The sequence below is a fragment of the Pleurodeles waltl genome, chromosome 1_2, assembly GCF_031143425.1.
Source record: "Pleurodeles waltl isolate 20211129_DDA chromosome 1_2, aPleWal1.hap1.20221129, whole genome shotgun sequence".
Taxonomy (NCBI): domain Eukaryota; kingdom Metazoa; phylum Chordata; class Amphibia; order Caudata; family Salamandridae; genus Pleurodeles; species Pleurodeles waltl.
The window spans coordinates 957,504,039-957,523,661 of record NC_090437.1 but is presented as its reverse complement, the minus strand read 5'-3'; the positions used below and the strand labels follow the sequence as shown (position 1 = coordinate 957,523,661).

At 43.1% G+C, this 19,623-nt stretch overlaps 1 protein-coding gene across 1 annotated transcript in view; it reads left to right on the top strand.

Annotated features, from left to right (window-relative positions):
- Positions 1 to 19,623, top strand: part of PAICS (phosphoribosylaminoimidazole carboxylase and phosphoribosylaminoimidazolesuccinocarboxamide synthase) — a 408,935-nt gene that overhangs the window by 179,161 nt on the left and 210,151 nt on the right. The window contains exon 10 of the mRNA XM_069205847.1: positions 16,692 to 16,787. Coding sequence (XP_069061948.1) covers positions 16,692 to 16,787 — 96 coding nt within the window. The remainder of the gene's footprint in view (positions 1 to 16,691; positions 16,788 to 19,623) is intronic.

Below are 19,623 nucleotides of genomic sequence, written 5' to 3'. Positions count from 1 at the left end.
AGCCATCCACCTCACAACAGCATCCAGCCCATGCACCTGCACCCAAACACAGCAGACAGACACCTCCTACAACCACTCCCTCTTCCGCTACTCCCTAACCTTCACCCTCTTCCAGCCCCAGTGTCCCTAAAAGGCTTTTCCTCTCCAAACTTGACCTATTCCCTGCCCTTCCCCCCCCTGTCCTTCACTTCGGGACAGGGTAGGCAGAACCCAGGCCAGCACCTCAGCAACGCAGTCCACGGCTACTGTAGTGTGTGCAGCTACTGCATGTGTGAGAGGCTCCAAGGAGGCACCCGTCACCACTCCACTAGAGAGACTGTGGCTTTGCACTCCCCAGGACCAAGCAGTGGGCAAACCACCCACTGGAGAGACTGTGGCTTTGCACTCCCCAGGACCAAGCAGTGGGCAAACCACCCACTAGAGAGACTGTGGCTTTGCACTCCCCAGGACCAAACAGTGGGCAAACCACCCACTAGAGAGACTGTGGCTTTGCACTCCCTAGGACCAAGCAGTGGGCAAACCACCCACTAGAGAGACTGTGGCTTTGCACGCCTCCAGGAGCAGTGGCGTTGTACCATCTTCCGGCTGAGGTGCCCCCCGTTCCCCTTCCCCCTGAGGTACCTGTGTATCTTCGAGCTGATGCCCCAGCAGTTTTCTCTCCGTATTGAGGCAGGAGTCTAGTGTGGCCTTTGCCTATGTGTTATGGCCCTGTGGGCCACAGACATTTTGGAGTGGGCATTGTCCCTCCATTTGTATATTTTGTACATACTGTTTTGTGCTTTAAGGAAGTATTTATCTAACTTGTTAATATTACACTCACTTTAATCAATTCCTTTTGTCCTTGCGTTATTCCTGAGGGTTACGGGATGTATATGTAATGTTATTGCATCTGTCTGTGTGTATGGTATTGGGGGTGGGGTTGGGGGGGTTGCGTGTGCGTGCCACTCTCTTTTTCCTCCCCCCCTCTCTTGTGTGCTAGGTGCAGTACTCACCGTGGTTGTCTTCGCCACCATTCGTGTTCCTGTTGTAGGAGGAGGTAGGCCAGCATGGGAAATATGTGCAACTCGGGCTCCATGGCGTCATGGCGTCATGGTTCTTCCTTGAGTGTCGAGAGGTGATTAGTTTCCCATCTGTGTACTGTTTCCGCCGTGCTTTTGATGGCATTGGTACCTCCCCAGAAAAGGTGGCGGATTGGCCTCATAATACAGTGGGCGGTACATTGTCTTCCGCCTGGCTGTTGGCGGTTACCGCCGCGGTGCTTGTTGCTACCGCTGTGGCGGTCGGTGTGTTAAAGTGGCTGTCTGTGTTGGCAGGTTCCGCCGTGGTCAAAATTCCATTTTTTTACCGTCTGCCTGTTGGCGGTCTTACCGCTGCTTTATCACTGACCGCCAGGGTTATAATGAGGGCCTACGTCCTGTTCAGTAGGCTTTCTGCACTAGCAGAAGTGAAAATCAGGATGTTCAAAATCCCCAAACTCCTTGGTTACTCAATAGACAAGTGGGTTTTTTTATGATGGGCTAGGTAATCAAGACTTGGTTGGCTTGAATTTGTTCTACGTGAATAAGCATACATCTTAGATGTGGTTGGCAGAATGTCCATTGTCAATATAGTTTTGCAGTGTTTGATTACAGACTTGTGGTTATGTCTGTTACCAAAAAGGAGTGCATCACACCACTTCATTATGTTATAATTTGCATGTATACACTGGTAATGATTATAGCCTAGTGGAAATCAGACAGTCTCTTTAACAAACCTACATATATGTCACAAGATACTGGGGAGGTCTTTTCTGTTTCTGTCTGCTCTGTTGTAATGTTTCTGTGTGAGGGTGTCAGGCACAAATAGCATTCATGTGTGGCAAGAGGGAGAAGGCTTGCTTTATTATTAGGGCTCCTGGTTTATGGTATTTATTTTTTTGACATTTCCATCTGTATTTCTCCATATTTATTTCTTGCTCATTTTTTTCTGTCTGGATCTATTTTTATTGCGTGCTTACTGTATAAATGAAACTGCAATAGGTAGTTTTCCACATGTATTTAACTGATAAATGTACCCTTGCATTGTAGAATAGCATATATAACCGTAGATACGTACTTAATTAATCTTAGTTGGGAAATCTGTTGTGTTTTTTTCATCTCACCTACTCTCAATCTGTACACCCACAGACCTGGCACTCATGAATGACAGTAGAAAAAAACATTCAAAGAAAGCATATTTTCTGGATTTAAATATAAACACAGGCAGGGAAAAATAGTTTTCTGTCTGTATTTATCTGTAAAAATCAGTAAAATGGAGAACTGGGAGCCCTACGTATTATTAGTTGATTGTGTTTAGAATGATAAAAATGTGGTTTGCTAGTTTTGAGTTTATTTTGCTGTATGGGGAGAGCTATACCCATATCTAGCATACATTTAATGAGAAATTCCTGACGTGATGGTATTGTTTTCGACGTTTCACTGTTTTTCAGGATTTAGTCGGCTTGTGTGGAAGGTAAACAAAATGTGTATTATTTATCAAGAACAAATTAAAATATGTTCACATTCCTCGCTAGGGCTTGTTCAATCGATTTACATTATAAAAAGTAAATATATTCCAGGTCCCTGAAGATACTGACCTGAACGTCTCGCCCGTCCACGAGATACATGACTCTCTTGTGAATCATTTCATATTAAAAAAATAAAAAAAAAGATCTTGAAGTCTGCCTTCAAAGGGGAAAATGTATTCATCACCGCCATCAAGCGATCCACAAATAGCTTTTGAGTAATAGCAATGTTCCTTTTGTAGGTGAAGTGATTGAAAGATCTGCATTCACACTAATACTGGCATTAATTGACAATAACAACCTGCTCTCCAAATATCAAAACGGACCTAGTCCTGGACAGGACACTGAGTCATCACTAATTACAGCATGGGATGAAATCCAAACAGTCATATACTCTATGGAGTAGCTGTCTTCCTTCTTTTTAATATAGCCTCAGCTTTAGTTGAGGTTCACCACCATACCGTCCTCCAGACACTTCATAACATAGGGGTTCTAGGATCTGTCCTGAAATGGATTACTTCATAATTTATGAACAGGATGCCCACCATTTCACTTCCTCCCTTCTCCTCTGAACCTCTCATATACTGATATACGTGAAGGGTCAATCATGGCCCGCTCTTGATCATCAATTACATGGGCTTGCTACCAGACATCTTCTCATCCTTTAAACTCAACTGATATAGCTATGTTCATGACAAGCTAATCATTCTAAAACGTGAAAGTTCATCTGTTTTTAACTCCTGTGAGATAAGGAAATGCCAAAAAGTAATTGACCACTAAATATTTGCCAGCCACCTTATGCTCAACACTTCAAAAACAGTGATTCTGACATATGGCAACTGGATACATTATCAGCTTCTACTATTTGGCATCAGGATCTTGGACCTCCACTACCACAATTAGCCCATGTTAGGAACTTAGGGGATGAGCGACATCAAATTTTACTAATAAATTAGTGGCATAGAAGTTGGCATATGGCAACTAACAGATCCTCAATTTAAAAGCCTAACAGAAAAAAATAATGAGTTGTAAAATGTGTACCTTTGAAATATGGTGAAACATGTGGCCACCATTTGTTTTAAACTCTATGTTTTAACATGAGAGTTTTACATTTATATTAAATGAAGTACTAATGTGAATTAATGTTGAGTGAGTATTAAATGAATATGAATTAAACACACTTTTATTGAATTAAATGAATTTCATTAACATCAATTACGTGTGCAGAATAATAAATGCACGTTTAAAAATTGCTTTAACATGATGCAAATAATGCATATTTTATTTGAATTGTAAGGTGCTCATAGGTTTTATTAATGTACTAATTGTATTAATGTGCATTTAGGCTTATTTAGCTTGACTAGGCCTGGAAGATTCATTTTGCAAACAACAATGGAAAATCAATTGTTTATTCTATATCCTCTGACCTGAATTATTTTCCAAGGATGTTAATGTAATGTTGAATGGCCTATTCTATTGAAGGCAAAGAACATGTTTATCACTTATAATGTTGCAGTATTTATTCTAGCTGTCAAACAGGAAAGGAAGCTTGTAGTTTTCATGTGAAAGAATATGAGTTTAGTTTATTGTCTGTCGTGAGAAAGGATCTCAAGTAACAAATTATTGGATATGTAATATTTTGGCGGAATTACATGAAGTCATAGAATGCACAATGTACTTTTGCTGAGAAGATTGCAAGATGTTGCAAACTTGGTGGCACTACCCCTTGCCATTGGATGTTGAAACTGAGGCCCACTGTGCCCACCTGAAGGACCAAAGAATGAATTGTGTGTATTTTAATTAGTGAAGAACTTTGAAACTAAAGTCAGTCCGTTTTGAGATCTCCTTAGAGTCAGTTCCATGTCTGCTAAAGTCTGTTGTCACCCTCTCATCTTTAAGTCTACTGATGAGTTTTTTCTTGTCATATTTATAATTGCCCAATGCAGTTCCAATGCTAATATGCCTCCGTGCCTCCTTTTATGCTCAACAGTTTCAGAATTCTACCAATCCATCGAAACTTATTTTTAAAGTATTAAAGGACCTGATGGCGAAGAGAGTAATTGCAGGGGAAATATGCTCGGATTCACATTGTGAGGGTTTGGCCTCTTTCTTTCATGAAAAAGTGCAAGCCATCTATCGCACTTTCCCAACGGGTTCCCTGATGCTAGAGCAGGTTGGTCGCACCTTAGGTGAGGGGGAATGTCTTTCCATCTTACCCCCCTTATCTCTGGAGATGTTTGACTATCTCAGCGCCAAAATTAAGTCTGGCTGACCCGTTGAAACCCGCCCAACTTAAGACTCTGGCACCGGTTTGCCGCTCCCCGGTACTGTCCTTGATCAACCTGTCTCTTTCTTCTGGAGTGGTTCCCGTTAGATGGAAGCAAGCAGTAGTTACGCCAATTCTGAAGAAGGCGACCCTTGACCCCCTTAAACCTGAAAGCTACCGCCCTATCTCCCTTCTTCCTTGGGCCACGAAAATAGCAGAGGCCCATGTGAATGCCACTCTTACAGACCACCTTGGTAGGTTTAACATTCTTGATCCTACCCAGAACGGGTTCCGCGCGGGTCATAGTACGGAGACGGCCCTCCTCTCGATGGTCGAGCATCTGCGCTCCGTGATGGATTCCGGTCGGACGGCGGCACTGTTGTTATTAGATCTTAGTGCCGCCTTCGACACGGTCTCGCACGGAATTCTGATTCGGCGTCTTGAGGAGGTGGGCGTTTCTGGCTCCGCCTTGCACTGGTTTCGTTCCTTCCTTATGGATAGGTCATTCCAGGTGGCGATCCCGCCCGGTAAGTCGTCACTCTACCCGTTAGACCAGGGAGTCCCACAGGGGTCTTCACTGAGTCCCACCCTTTTCAATCTGTATGTGAGACTGTTGGCTGCGGTCGTCAAGCGGTGGGGCCTAACCATGGTATCCTACGCAGATGATACGCAGCTGGCGGTCACACTGAGTGGGGACTCAGACCTGGAGGCTCCCAGGTTTTGTGATGGTCTGCGGGAAATGGCTAACTGGATGAAATCCAACTGTCTCCAGTTAAACACCAAAAAGACGGAGATTATGGTGGTTGGTAAACAGGTGGTCTTGTGGGATGATAAATGGTGGCCTTCGGAGTTGGGTGTGACTCCCCTCCCAGCGGCAGAGATAAAAAACTTGGGGGTATGGTTTGATTCTTCTCTGAGTTTCATCTGTCATACCAAGAAGGTGGCGGCTTCTTGCTATGGCATCATCAGAGGACTTCGACCTATCCTCAAATTCTTTGATGCACCTACAAGACAGCTGGTGGTTCAAGCATCAGTGCTGTCTAGGTTGGACTATGCCAACTCCCTACTGGCGGGGATAAACCAGTCAGAATTTCGGCGGCTCCAGCGGGTTCAAAACGCTGCGGCCCGACTGGTGACTGGTCTCCCCAGGCGATGTTCGGTGTCCAATACTCTGCGCTCTCTCCACTGGCTCCCTGTGCAGCAGAGGATTAGATTTAAGGTTCTCTGTTTTGCATTTAATATCTTAAAGGGTACTTCCCCGCAAATCATGGAGAAATTGCTGATTCCTTATGTTCCCTCTCGCACTCTTAGATCGTTAGGCCAGAACTTAGCAGTGGTTCCGCGCTTTAAGATGAGCAGAATTGGGGGCCGCTCTTTTCGAGTCCTGGCAGCGAGTTGGTGGAATTCTCTTCCTCCACAAATCTGGGCCATTGATGAGCTCCTTCAGTTTAGGCGGGCTATTAAGACCTTTTTATTTGTCTAAGCTTATCTGTTGTGTTTTGTCTTCTTTTGCCCGCTTCTAGTGCTGTGTTGTGTTTACCTTCTCAAAGCGCCGGGACGCCCCTTTGCTGGGGCAGCTGTGCGCGGTACAAATAAAAATAACATAACATAACATAACATAACATATGCCCAACTAATTCTGAACTGCTGATTAACCCTATGTGCAGCCTGTGTTCTACACCTCCTGATGCTGCTCTCAACTGATGCCGGAAGAAGGTGACCAACCTGCCTGATGTACTACTACTGTCTGCTGTCCCACGAGGAGAGATATAAGTAAATGTGGTTTCTAGTTTCCTTCTTTTTAGTTTAGGCACTTACACCAGCATATTTTTAGAGTTAGTTGCCCCAGTTAGATAATTTTTTTCTAAATTATTTTTGCCTTTATTTTATTTTTGCTTTTGCCCGCATGTGTTAGCCTGTTCCCACACATGCAAGTCCCAATTCTGGTTAGTGATAAGTATGGCCCAACTCTGAAATTGATTTGTTCAAATTGAACTTTGATGATTTACTGATGTCACCATCATCTGCGTTGAAACCTAGTAATAATGTTCATATTGTGTTGTTTCTAATCTATATCATTCTTTTGGAGTGTTTAACAGTATTGATGTTTAGTAGGTTGAATCTTTTCAGACATTTTGGTCAGCCTATGGTTTTCATGTCTGTTTATAAGTTAGTTTTGCGCACCATTTACGTGACATGGATATTGGGATTGTAATAAAGCTTTAAAACTTTATTCAGTTTGGAGTTTTGATTTAGTGTTAAATAGTTCATGGTGTTTAATATTGATTATGGTTTTCATGTCAATAATTTGTGATTGTATGATTCTAGCTTCTATCTCAGTCACCAAGTCCAAAGATTTAGTTGACCTCTGAGGGTGAGAATCGCGATGGTGTCTCACCCGAGCACTTGTGGTTTCTGAACCCAATGTGGGATGAAGACAGCCACAGGAGCTCTATCAGTTTTTAGTAGCAGAGTTATGGTTATGTCTTATGAGGAGTAGAGTTGGAATTTGCCCACATTGTGAGTTGTTTTTGGTGTAGTGGAAGGGTTGATGAAATGATGCATTGTGTTCCAGGTGTATGGTATGTGTTTTGAGTAGGGTTGCGCTTCCAATGCTTTTGGCTAAATCACGGTGAAGTGTGATGTATGCAGTGAGTAGGGAGTTTGAGCACTCCAAGGTAATTGAGAAAGTTCTGTACAGTTTTCAAGCGTTTGAGTCCTACCCGTATTGAGCAGGTTTGGTTATTGTGCTTGCAATATTTGCATTCAGGTTTTGCATGAGAGGTGTATGAGGCGGCTCTGAAGAGAGTCGCAGCTACTGAATGGAGTGATTGTGATGTCATTTGTTCCGTGCTGGGATAGGTCAGTTGGTGAGAAAATTTGCACATGGATTGGTGGACACGACTGTGCTACTATAGGTTGAGAACAGCTCGAGAAAAGAATTGTGGAATTGACATTTTTTTCCTGGTTTCGTAGATTTTGTGTTTGTGAATTAGATTTGTGTAAAAATGAAGTTTTTCAAAGCTTTAAAGAGTGCGTTGAGGGGAGATGTTTTTATTCCAGTTAGAGAGGGAGAACCTACTCCACCTAAGGGTACACCACCATTCTAGGTAATAGAAGAGAGATGAGCTTGAGCATGTCTTTGGGAATTAGTTGCGAGAAGCTATAAGCTTCAATTTCCAATTCTATGGCCAACCACGTACTTTCCCAGCAACCACTTCTTATTTAACCATTATCCCGCAACCATAGTTAGAATCACCATAAAATACAAGGTACCACCATGAAAATAAATCTCTTCTCAGCCATTCTTAATTTAAAGGACCCATAAAATCGCCCTCTAACACTGCTTTCTCCTTACCATATCAATATCTTAGTCCTGGCACGTCCATTCCTTCTTTCATGACCGGTATGTAGGGACGCAGTTGTACATTCTCTTTAAATACCTCCAAATAGTCAATCAGAACTCTTACATCAAACTACCCAAGTAATGAGAACGAATCTGCAAATTTGCTTTTAAAGGAGTAGTGTTGTTTATTATGAAACGGAAACCTACTTGGCATGATTTGTTTGAACATCAAAGTGTTTATTTCAGATAATGGATAGTAACAACAATCTTTATATAATATAAAGTATTTAATCTGTTCCGTTTTTACCAATGTAATGTTGCGTATAAGGACATTAAATGTATGGAAAGTCTGTTTTCTTTATCTTTATCACCACATAAGCAGTGCTCTTTAAATTGTACACCCAAGAAGGCACTCCTCATTGTGAACAAGGCTGCGGGGCAGTCGAAATGCGTCAAATGACAGCTATGTAAAAAATAAGATTTATATGACTCTGGTGTGCTGGCAGCCTTTTTCCGTAAGGAGTGAAGTAGTCTGTGTGGTTGCCGTTGGATAGTTATAGTTAGAATGGTGGTTCTATAGGAAATGCTTTTTATGGTTTTCTAAAAACTTTGGCGCCTTTTGATGAATTTCATAAATCTCTTTTTTACTCATCTCCTTCATGGAAAGGGTGGTGTCATAACGCAAAATTTCCATGCATTTTCCATGGGGATCCTTGAACAGCGCTTCAGCCAAAAAAGCTAAATGTATTTAAGCAAGTGGGGAAGGATCGTAGAAAGCATGAAGCAGAAATCATGCTTTTTGTGATGTGGTGTAAATCTGTTCAGTAGTTTTTGAGAAATAAAGGTACAAAATTATTTGTATATCTGGACGGTCGGGCTTGAGAAACTTTCGCAAGAGTCCCACAAACACAAAAAAAATAGAGCATCCTGATTAGCAGAGGGGGATTTCTCCCTTCTGCCACCTCGCTCACGTGGGAGTGAGAGTCCCGCAGGAGCGAGCTTTCTGATTAGCTGGCTGCACCATGAAAACAAATGTTGTGGTGACCATTACAGGACTCTGGCCATCCTAGAGGATACTAAGCCCCCCACAGCTGTTGTGCTAGCCCTAGAACCCACACCACCAGGCCTACATTTTTATTTATTTATTTTTGCCGCAATCCGACTGTACTCATGCCGGATCTTGGCAAAAAAATGGTGGCTGCCATTGATTAATAGCATGCATGAGCCCCTCTTCCTGAAGGTCCTACCTCTGTGGCTTGCTATGTTAATCAAAGGAGGGAACATACACCACCCCTTTCCTTGGGACTTATAAGGTTCTGGGTACCCCATCCTTGACTTCGCCAGCCTTGCACACAACCCTGTACCATGCACGGCCAAAGGCAGAGTGCAGTGGAGGGTAGGGCGCTTGCTGGGGGGCCAGACCCTGCGCCCAACTACATGGGGCGTGGGATTAGCTTCCCGTGAGGCTTCTCATGAGAGGTTGGAAGCAGGGTACTGAACACAGACCAGGCCCTGTATCCAATACCACACCATTCACGGCCTTTAGCATTACGTATTATAGTAAAATATTACTTTACATTTTTTTAAAAACAAGAAATTCAATACCTCTTTGGGCAAGCTCACAATAGTGATACTAGAGGATGAAGATAGAGTGTTATTGATGTGGTTTCACTCAGTGCCAGGAGTGACAATAAAGTACCCTTAAGAGATTAGAATCCAGATATATAATTGAGCTAGCTAATGGCTCAAATATTGACAAGGAGTTATGTGTACATCTTTGAAACAACTGTATGTGGAGGCTTGTTTGACCTGTGAAAGCATGGGTAAATCAAAATAGTTTTTTAAAAAATCTTTTTACCTTGTTTTTTAATGGATCTATGATGGTGATGAATGACTATTTACTGGAAGAAATTGATAATGGGCATGTAGACTGGAAGATCAAATAATTTGTGGCTGATTCGATTTGATATTGTGAATGAATTGATTTTTTCTGATCATTTTGTTAGCCCACTAGGGCATGATTGCGATGATACTAAATATTTTGATAAATAGTAAATACGCAGTTTCCGTTTACAAAGAGTATATAATTTGATTTGTTTTTGTAATTAATTGTTCTGTTTTATACAGTAAGTGTTATATTTGCATATTTGTGTTAAAACATTGAAGAGAACAAACGTTTTTGGAATATCACCATCAAAAGACCATTTTTAATAGTCCTTCTTGTATGTGTATCACATGGTCACCAGGATGGTGGTATACATGGGTGTGACAAAATGGTAAATGTTTACTGTGAGCAAGGCTACAGGGTAGCCTTAACCTGTCAAGTCACAGTAATTAAATAAAATAAGCACTTAAGCACCTAGACTTATCCCGTTGGAGTGCTGGCACCTTTTTCCGTTGTGAAAAGGATTTGGTGGTGTGTGTGTTTTTTTAAAGAAAATACATATTAAATTACTCACAATTTTGACAACTCCGCGACTCATACTGAAAAAACATCAGATTTCTCCATCACACTCTCCCTGGCACTCTTTCAAACATTTGCCAATACAATTATTAAATGCCATCTACCACTCTTTAAAAACAGCCTCCTAAGATGATGACCTCAATCCACCATCTTTCATCAAATTTTGCCCGTGAAGTTCTCACACCTATCTTGAACATCATTATATTATTTCTTCTCACATGTATCTTTCCATCATCCATGAAGACTGGTGAAATCTGACACTTACTGAAAAAACCCAACCTTTTCTCAGAGGAGATATCAACCTACTGCCCCATAACACACCATTCTTTGGAAAAATACTTGAAAAGGAACTAGGTAAGAGCACTTCAATGGAGAAACCACTCAGTGACTTATCCAGGAGCTGCTCAACAGAATGGGCCTTGAGGGCTTCTCTCCACCAAATGCCTATGTTTATTCATCAACCTCTTTAAGTCTTTACAATATTGCACAAAATCAAACCTTTCATGCAGTTGACAGTCGAGGCCATTGTCTTGTCACACGTCAACAGGGGCCGTGCTTTACTCAATGTCCCTCAGAATCCTCGTTGTCTCCAAAAAAATAAATTCTTCCTGTAGTAGATGGACCTGTCCCCAAACAAAGGCAATTTGAGTGCTTTTTCCCTACTTTGAAATTACTGCATTGGCACCCTTTCCCTTCCAGGATCCACTACAGTGTTTGTTGAATGAGCTATAAAGCACCCCACATCAGAAAACTGTAATTTTCATATAAACTCACCCTATCTGGAGTCACACACCACAGCTAGTAGCACTATCGCTGCTATGTTGGAAATCAACAATTGAACCAGTCAACAGGCTTTTAGCAGTATATGGACCAAGAATATTGAATGGCCTCCCTCTACATTGCAGATTGTTGCTTTCAGTGATACAATTTATGAAAAGTCTCCAAATCCTTTTCTTTCCAATCTTCCTTCCATCTTAGATGCCGTTCTTTCTCCCTCTTCTTCGCTGTTGAGAGACTAGGTTTTCTCATGCGCTTTCTGCATGTAGTGGCTCCAGATTTCTTTTTGTAAAGATACCAACATCTCTATCTCTAGACTTCACATGTTGACTATGTATTTTTTTTTTATTTGCACTTTATTATTAACGTCTGTAAAATAAATATGTGAAGAAGAATTATTTTGAGCAAAATGTAAGCCTATTCAAATTGTTAGGTTGGTAATTACTGATGTTACAGAATCAAGCCCCAAAATGCAGAATTGGTAATTAGGTTACGGGTAGTACCATCAGAGAACTACCAGGTGAATTGCCTGAGTATGTAAACCAGCCTCATAATCAGGCTGATTTCCACTATACCTCTACATGTAAAACAGCATCGCCAGGTGAGTTTCAACTTATCCCAGTTTATAAAGCACCGCATCTAGGCCAGTACTGACACAGTTGTAAGTTACCAGACCAATATTGCTCTAGTACATAAAGGACTAGAGCCTGACCCACATCCACGCTGCCAAACTTCGCAAAGCACAGCAATGAGGCCAGTAAGGAAATCAGTGTTATTTAACAAGTTTCCATAGTTCTCCAAAGCGGCACAGCCTTACCAGTTTCTACACTGGTGCAGTGTGTTTATAGTAGTTTATGCAGGCCATGTGCAGGCCAATCACTATCCACAAAGGTACAGTAAGGAAAGCACCATAGCCAGGCCATGAAATGTGGGAGTCTCTAATGTCGGTTCTGGCTCTAATCCAGCACACAAGGGGTTCCAACATTAGTGCAGAGAGAAGGGGCGATGGGAGACATCTCTGACGGGTCCCTCTCGCATTTGGAAATGGATCTGAAAGGACCCATTTACTCTTACTGTAGCCTGTAGGGCCTGGTACACTAGTGCTACCCATTGTCGAAATATCAGACCAAATCCAAATCTCAACATCGTGTGATGCAGGTATGGCCAATGGACTGTATCAAATGCTTTTTCAGCATCGAGTTTGAAGAAGAAGTGCTGCTGCGATCGGTCTTGAGTCGCCACTAGCCAATTACTAAGCTGCCACAGGTAAAACTGGGTGGATCTTCCCGGAATAAAGCCAGATTGATCACCATGGATCAGGGTCATGATTACCTTAATGATCCTGGCTGCAAGGATTGTGGCCAGTATCTGTGTTGCTCCCAGACAGTGAGACAAATGTGGGATAGGGATTAGCAGGATGGGCCATCTCCGACTTGCTGAAGGTAGGAACTGTCACCTCCCACACTTCCAGATCACAAAGGCTGTGATGCAGTACTAGGAACCGTGGTCTATGGAAAAAATTGAGCACTTGGTCGCCAAAGTATCATGGTGCTAGGAAGTTCATCTTTGTAGTGACGGTTTATGACTGAGACTAAAATAAATATATTTTAATGCTTTCTTGAAAGAAATAAAATATGGATATGCATGAAGAGCAAAGGGGAGAGAGTTCCAAGCTTTTGCCACAGCGACTGAGAAAGCTCTGTTACCAGATTTACATAGATGTGTTCTCAGGACAGTTAGAAAACAGGATTGAGAGGATCATACATATTTTGCAGGGGATTAAAATGGACAGCTCATGTGCTAAAATGCCTGGGATGTGTTGCTCGATGGCTCTGTGTACAATTGTGAATGCTTTAACTGATGTGCAAGCTTTAATTGGAAGCCAATGCAGTTGGGCTAAACTAGGAGTGATATGAGTTCTTATTAAGACATGGGTGATTAAGATTAATCTGGCTGTAAGGCCTGCTGCGAGTCATATCGCCCAATATCGCTTCCTAACATAGAAGCCAAGATACTGGCCACAATCCTTGCAACCAGGATCATTAAGGTAATCATGACCCTGATCCATGGAGATCAATCTGGCTTTATGCCGGGAAGATCCACCCAGTTTAACCTGTGGCAGCTTAGTAATTGGCTAGTGGCGACTCAAGACCAATCGCAGCAGCACTTCTTCCTCAAACTCGATGCTGAAAAAGCATTTGATACAGTCCATTGGCCATACCAGCATCACACGATGTCGAGATTTGGATTTGGTCTGATATTTCGACAATGGGTAGCACTAGTGTACCAGGCCCCTCAGGCTACAGTAAGAGTAAATGGGTCCTTTCAGATCCATTTCCAAATGCGAGAGCGACCCGTCAGAGATGTCTCCCATCGCCCCTTCTCTCTGCACTAATGTTGGAACCCCTTGTGTGCTGGATTAGAGCCAGAACCGACATTGGAGGCTCGCACATTTCAGATTCAGACCCTCACAAGGAAAAGATATCCCTTTACGCCTGTGACATGTTTATTTATGTCACGAAACCACGTGTTGCACTTCCGGCAATCTTTGAGACCTTAGCCAGTTTCGGTGAATATTCTGGATGTAAAATAAACTGGACTAAGTCAGTGCTATATGACACTTACGATGGACTAGGTGCCGCCTCCCTTCCGGGCTGTCTAAGGGTGGAATCAGTGAGCTTTAAATATTTGGAAATTCGCATCACAACAGATAGAGACATCTGCCAAACTGGGAATGACCCTAAGGGCTTTTCAGGAAGATGTGACATGGTGGCGTCGTCTACTTCTGACAATCCTGAGTAGAGTGGCATTATTTAAGATGATCACATTTACCCTAATTGCTATACTGCATGCAAAATGCATATTGTATGATCCCGGAGCTGTTCTTCAATAAAATAGATAGGGAACTGTGACTGCTTTAATGGGATGTGGGGGTCACAGTAGGGTGGCACTACGAACCCTTCAGAGCAACTCCTACAATAGTGAAATATCCTTGCCAAACGTCTGTGCCTACTACTGGGCCACGCACTTGATAATTATAAACGATTGGCTTTACATAGCATAAGACCACCCAAGATACCAGATAGAACAGGCACGCTTCTGCACACACCCAGCCCAGCACTACATTTATGGGCGGAACAAGTTGGAATGGGCTTTTGCCAGCAAAGCTGGTGACGTTGTGTGCCTGGAATAGAGTGACTAGATTATTGGGATGGGACTCCAGGGTTACTTAAGAGACACCCCTATGGGTGGGAAGGAGTTGAAGAAACTCCACAGCTTTGCTCAATGGGACACATAGGTATTTCTAAAGTCTGCAGCATTTTAGAAGGTGGGACCTTGATGTCCTTTGAGAAAATGCAGGACAGATTTGGCCTCTTGCAAACTCAATTCCTGAGGTACGCCCAACTGTGACACGCATGGCAGATGGAGGGATTAAATGAGGCATAGATCCCTGAACATGCCCTTTTAGAGGGAGGACTGTTAATGGTGGAACTCTCCACCAAAGCGGTGTCCTACACTTACAAAACTATCAGCAAGAACACTCCTGATAATCCCAATACACTGAGAGGACAATGAGGAGGGGAGCTTAGGGATATAGACGATACTGAGCGCTCTAGGCTCCGTCTGATCCAATTCAAGGTCCTCCATCAGATGTAATGTGACCGGGCCAGGCTGCATAGAATCGGGAGAGCGGCAACATAATAATGCCTGAGGTGCAGAGACCGGGGGAGGGAGGGAGCTCTACCACATGATTTGGAGCTTGCATAAAATCCAGACATACTTGGCAGAGATCCTAGATGAACTCAGACATATACTAGGTGAAGAGATACCATTAAACCCTCAATACATCATGCTAGGGATGACCACTGACATAGACCTACCCAGGGCAAAATTTCTGCCCTGCAATTTGGGATTGGTGGTAGCTAAATATGATGTGGCCAAATACTAGGGGGACGTCTGATTTTCCCACACTGCCAGAACAGAAGGATGGAATGGATATATATATATGGCAGCAGAAAAAGTGACATATGCAAGTAAGAACTATCCTTGAAAATTCTTCACGATATGGGGTCCCTGGAGGAGTTATTATAATCTCGAAGACGAGGAGGGAGAAACTGCGTGTGGCCCCAATGATAACCCAGATCAAAAGGAGTAGATGCTCAATTGCTCGGTGCCCTGCCCCACCCACTGCTTTTGCCCCCCTCATATAGCCCTCCGCCACCCCCCCAGCAGACTGCTGTGTACCTGCCCTCTCTTCAGTTCTTCCCCTGATGATGATATTTTTTGCAATAACTGCTACAAAGGGACTTAGGGCCCTATTATGAGTTTGGCGGATGGAAAACTCCATTTGGCAAGCTCCAGATAGGGTGGCCGCTGCTTACGCTGCGACCTCCCCACCGGAGCTATTATGGGTTTCCTGCTAGGTCGGCAGGTGGAAACCTAAGTTTCCACCCGCTGGCCTAGTGGGAAACAGGTTACAGCATTGTCTCCAGCTCGTAATCCAGCCGGTGGCAATGCTGTTACATGCAGGGTGCACCAGCACCCTCGCAATGTTCACTGTCTGCAAAGCAGACAGTGAATATTGGGATGGTGCTTGCCAGGGGGACCCCTGGGCACCCTGTACCTGTTCTACGCCAGCCTTTACATGGCAGTGTTACCACCATGAAATCGGTAGCGAAGAACGAGGTCGTAATTCCCAGGGCAGCGCTGCTTGCACCCCTAGACCGCCGGGATCCAACACCATGGCGGAGCTGGCGGTTCCCTGGTGGTCCGGCCGCCAGGGTTGTAATGTGGCAGTCGGACCGCTGCATTGGTGCGGTCCACACCGTCACCTCGAGTGTGGCGTTTTATTGACCACCACACTCGTAATGAGACCCTTAATGTGTGTTTTTAAAACTTCATGGCTCGATGCCGGAACTGGAATTGGTGCATGTGCTCCAGTTTGCCTTTTCTTTACGTTTTCTGTTTCTATAAAATCTTTACATACATTCTTTTTAGGATATTTGCTTAAGATGTATTTTAATTCATTGACAGCCACTCCACATATACTTTTCCCGATTTTTAATTAACAAAAACCCTGGGAACATTTTATAACAGGACAACATGAGTTAACATACAAAGTGGTGTCAAAGTCAAATGATATTGCAATGCGCACATCAAAGAGTAATTATTTTCAAAGAAACAAAATCATGCATGAACAATCTAAGAAATTAGTTTTAGAAATGTTACTCTGCTCTTGCTTAGTGTACAGTTTTACTCATGACCTTAAACTACATTAAATCAATTTTCCTTTTAGAGCATTCGACCCCCAGGAGCTGTAATGGAGACAACAGCATTACGTTAGATGATGAAACATTCTTGTCTGGTGTCAAGAGGAAAGCTTCTGAATGTGGTAAGGATTTAATCTTTCTTTTTATGTGACACGCAAAGCATCTCTATGTGTTGAAGTGTGTATGGAAGTGTTCTGTATAGGCATTTAAGACATTAAATCATTCTTCAAAACTGATTAGAGAAAGCAATATCTATTGTAAAGTAATAATATTTAATTTAAGGGGACTAACCTACTGTCCTGTATCGTTTTTAAGGTTCTAGATCCTTTCATATCTACCTCTTCGTTTGAGACTACCCAAGTTAGTAATAGCCAAAAGATGACACTGTCCAGTTTGGTGAATCATGTAAAATTAACATGCGGTTATGAAATCGCTAAAAGGTACTTTTGGAAGTCGGGTAGACCCCTAACTTGGTTCGTTTGTGGACCGCTGAGTGTCTTTTTTCTATTTTGCATGTTTTGTGCAGTGCAGCACCCAAAGCACTATTATTGGGTGCCAGTGCTTATGTTTGGAGAAAGCTATACTCTTCTGATGAGCTGTAAAGAGAAAGAAACACATGCCAGGAGTTCTGTTTGCTCATTCCAGTTTGGATCTCATTGTATTTTAGTAACACAAACGCCAAAATTATTTAGCTTGAATGAGAATGTATCATGTTTGGTTCTGTACATACATAAAAACAATTGTTTTGGGGTTATTTAGAGGGCAGTTTTTGTAAATGTGTGAATTTAAACAAGTAGATTAATCATGATAGACTTGTAAAGATTCTACTGTGCTTTATTTCAGAATGAATATAGCAATTAAAATCGAATTTGTAAATCAGTTACATTACGTGAACTATAATAATAGTGCAAAGGACAGACAGAAGAATATTGAGGCCAGCATGTTTATGAATTTAGACGATTCAGTGCGTGCTAATCAGGTGCATAGTGATACTCAAAAGGAACCATTATTTCTATGTTACTTTGACCAGACCCAGATTCCCAGGGGTATTGGGTTGCACCTTCTTGTTTTGCATGGCTCTGTACAGACGAACCATAGAAATTACAGTGCTAAAGACTGTGCCTAAATACATGCATTTCAGTGGGCAGGACATGGTGTCACTGTTAGATTGATGCATTTCACTGGGGATGTGCACCATCCAAAATAGGATTAACCCAGAACATGCACTATGCCCTTTTATGTACTACATACTTAGGGGGTCATTCTGACCCTGGCGGTAATTACCGCCATGGCGGAGGTTGGCGGTAGCACCGCCAACAGGCTGGCGGTGCTCCGCCGGGCATTCTGACCGCGGCGGTACAGCCGCGGCCAGAAGCGGAAAGCCGGCGGTGTACCGCCGACTTTCCGCTGCCCATGGGAATCCGCCATAGCGGCGCAGCTTGCTGCGCCGCCATGGGGATTCTGACACCCCATACCGCCATCCTGTTCCTGGCGGTTCGCCCGCCAGGAACAGGATGGCGGTATGGGGTGTCGTGGGGCCCCTGGGGGCCCCTGCAGTGCCCATGCCAATGGCATGGGCACTGCAGGGGCCCCCGTAAGAGGGCCCCACAAAGAATTTCAGTGTCTGCTTTGCAGACACTGAAATTCGCAACGGGTGCAACTGCACCCGTCGCACCTTCCCACTCCGCCGGCTCCATTCTGAGCCGGCTTCCTCGTGGGAAGGGTGTTTCCCACTGGGCTGGCGGGCGGACTTTCGGCGGTCGCCCGCCAGCCCAGTGGGAAAGCCAGAATGACCGCCGCGGTCTTTCGGCGGGAACCGCTTGGCGGGCGGCGACCGCCGACCGCCGCGGTCAGAATCACCCCCTTAGTGTCTTACTAAGAGTTTGCTGGACGGGATACTCTGTCACTAACATGGAGGATATCCCGTCCACCATATGACAAGTAAATTATAGCCACTTACACTTGTAATATAACTAACAACAATTGTGATGGAGTATCCCATCCTCTAAACTCTAAATATGCCCCGTAATGCTGTCTGTCATATTAGGCTCCTGAACACTTTGGTCTGAAATTACTGGCTGGGAAGAAAGGGTTACGTCCACCATTGAAATACACCATCACAATTTCCAACTGATTGTCATATTTTCATTGACATTGACGTTTTATACACATTCTAACCTAACTTTGCACACATTAGAGTGATTCTCTGTACAGCAGTAGAACGTAAAGTTTCCTATCTATTGTGAAGGAAAGTTTCAATTCTATTAAGGAATTAAGGACACAGAGGGAAGGAGTATGCGTTTCTCCTTCAACCTTTATTGCTCAACAGCCCATCATGGCCTTACATACTTCAAAGAATAAATAGACTACATGCCCTATGAGTCTTAGAACTTAAAACACACAACAGCCAACAACATTTTTCCATGACTTTCAAAATAATCCCCAAACAAACAACACTTCTTTCTTTGTGCGAATATCAGTGTCTGCGTTATCCATTTTTAGAATCCCTGTTTCTGGTACTATCCAAAAAGAAAAAAATAGATTGCTATAATCATCTGTGAATCATATCTTCTTATTACATGGTCAATAGTACTTTACAGAAATACTGAACACTTGAAAATAAAGTCATCCTCACATTTCTACCAAACGTTGTGATCTTCCCTGAATCTTCTGGGTGGGAGTTATGTAATGCTGTACTTAGCTGGGTGGGATAATCCTCGCCGCCGTGCCCTTAATAGAAATAATTATTTCCTTCACAAAATCAATAAAATTTTACATTCTATGTCAGGAGCAGAAACTCAGATTATGTAGGTTTAAAGCTTACTTCCAGCAGTGATACCACACCCATCATTGGTTTGATTCCATAGATGAATCCATCACTTTAGGGTTATCCTCCAAGCGGCTGCCCAGATAGAAGGCTTTAGAGGCCTTTAAGGAATTGAGTCTCTATGGGGGTCA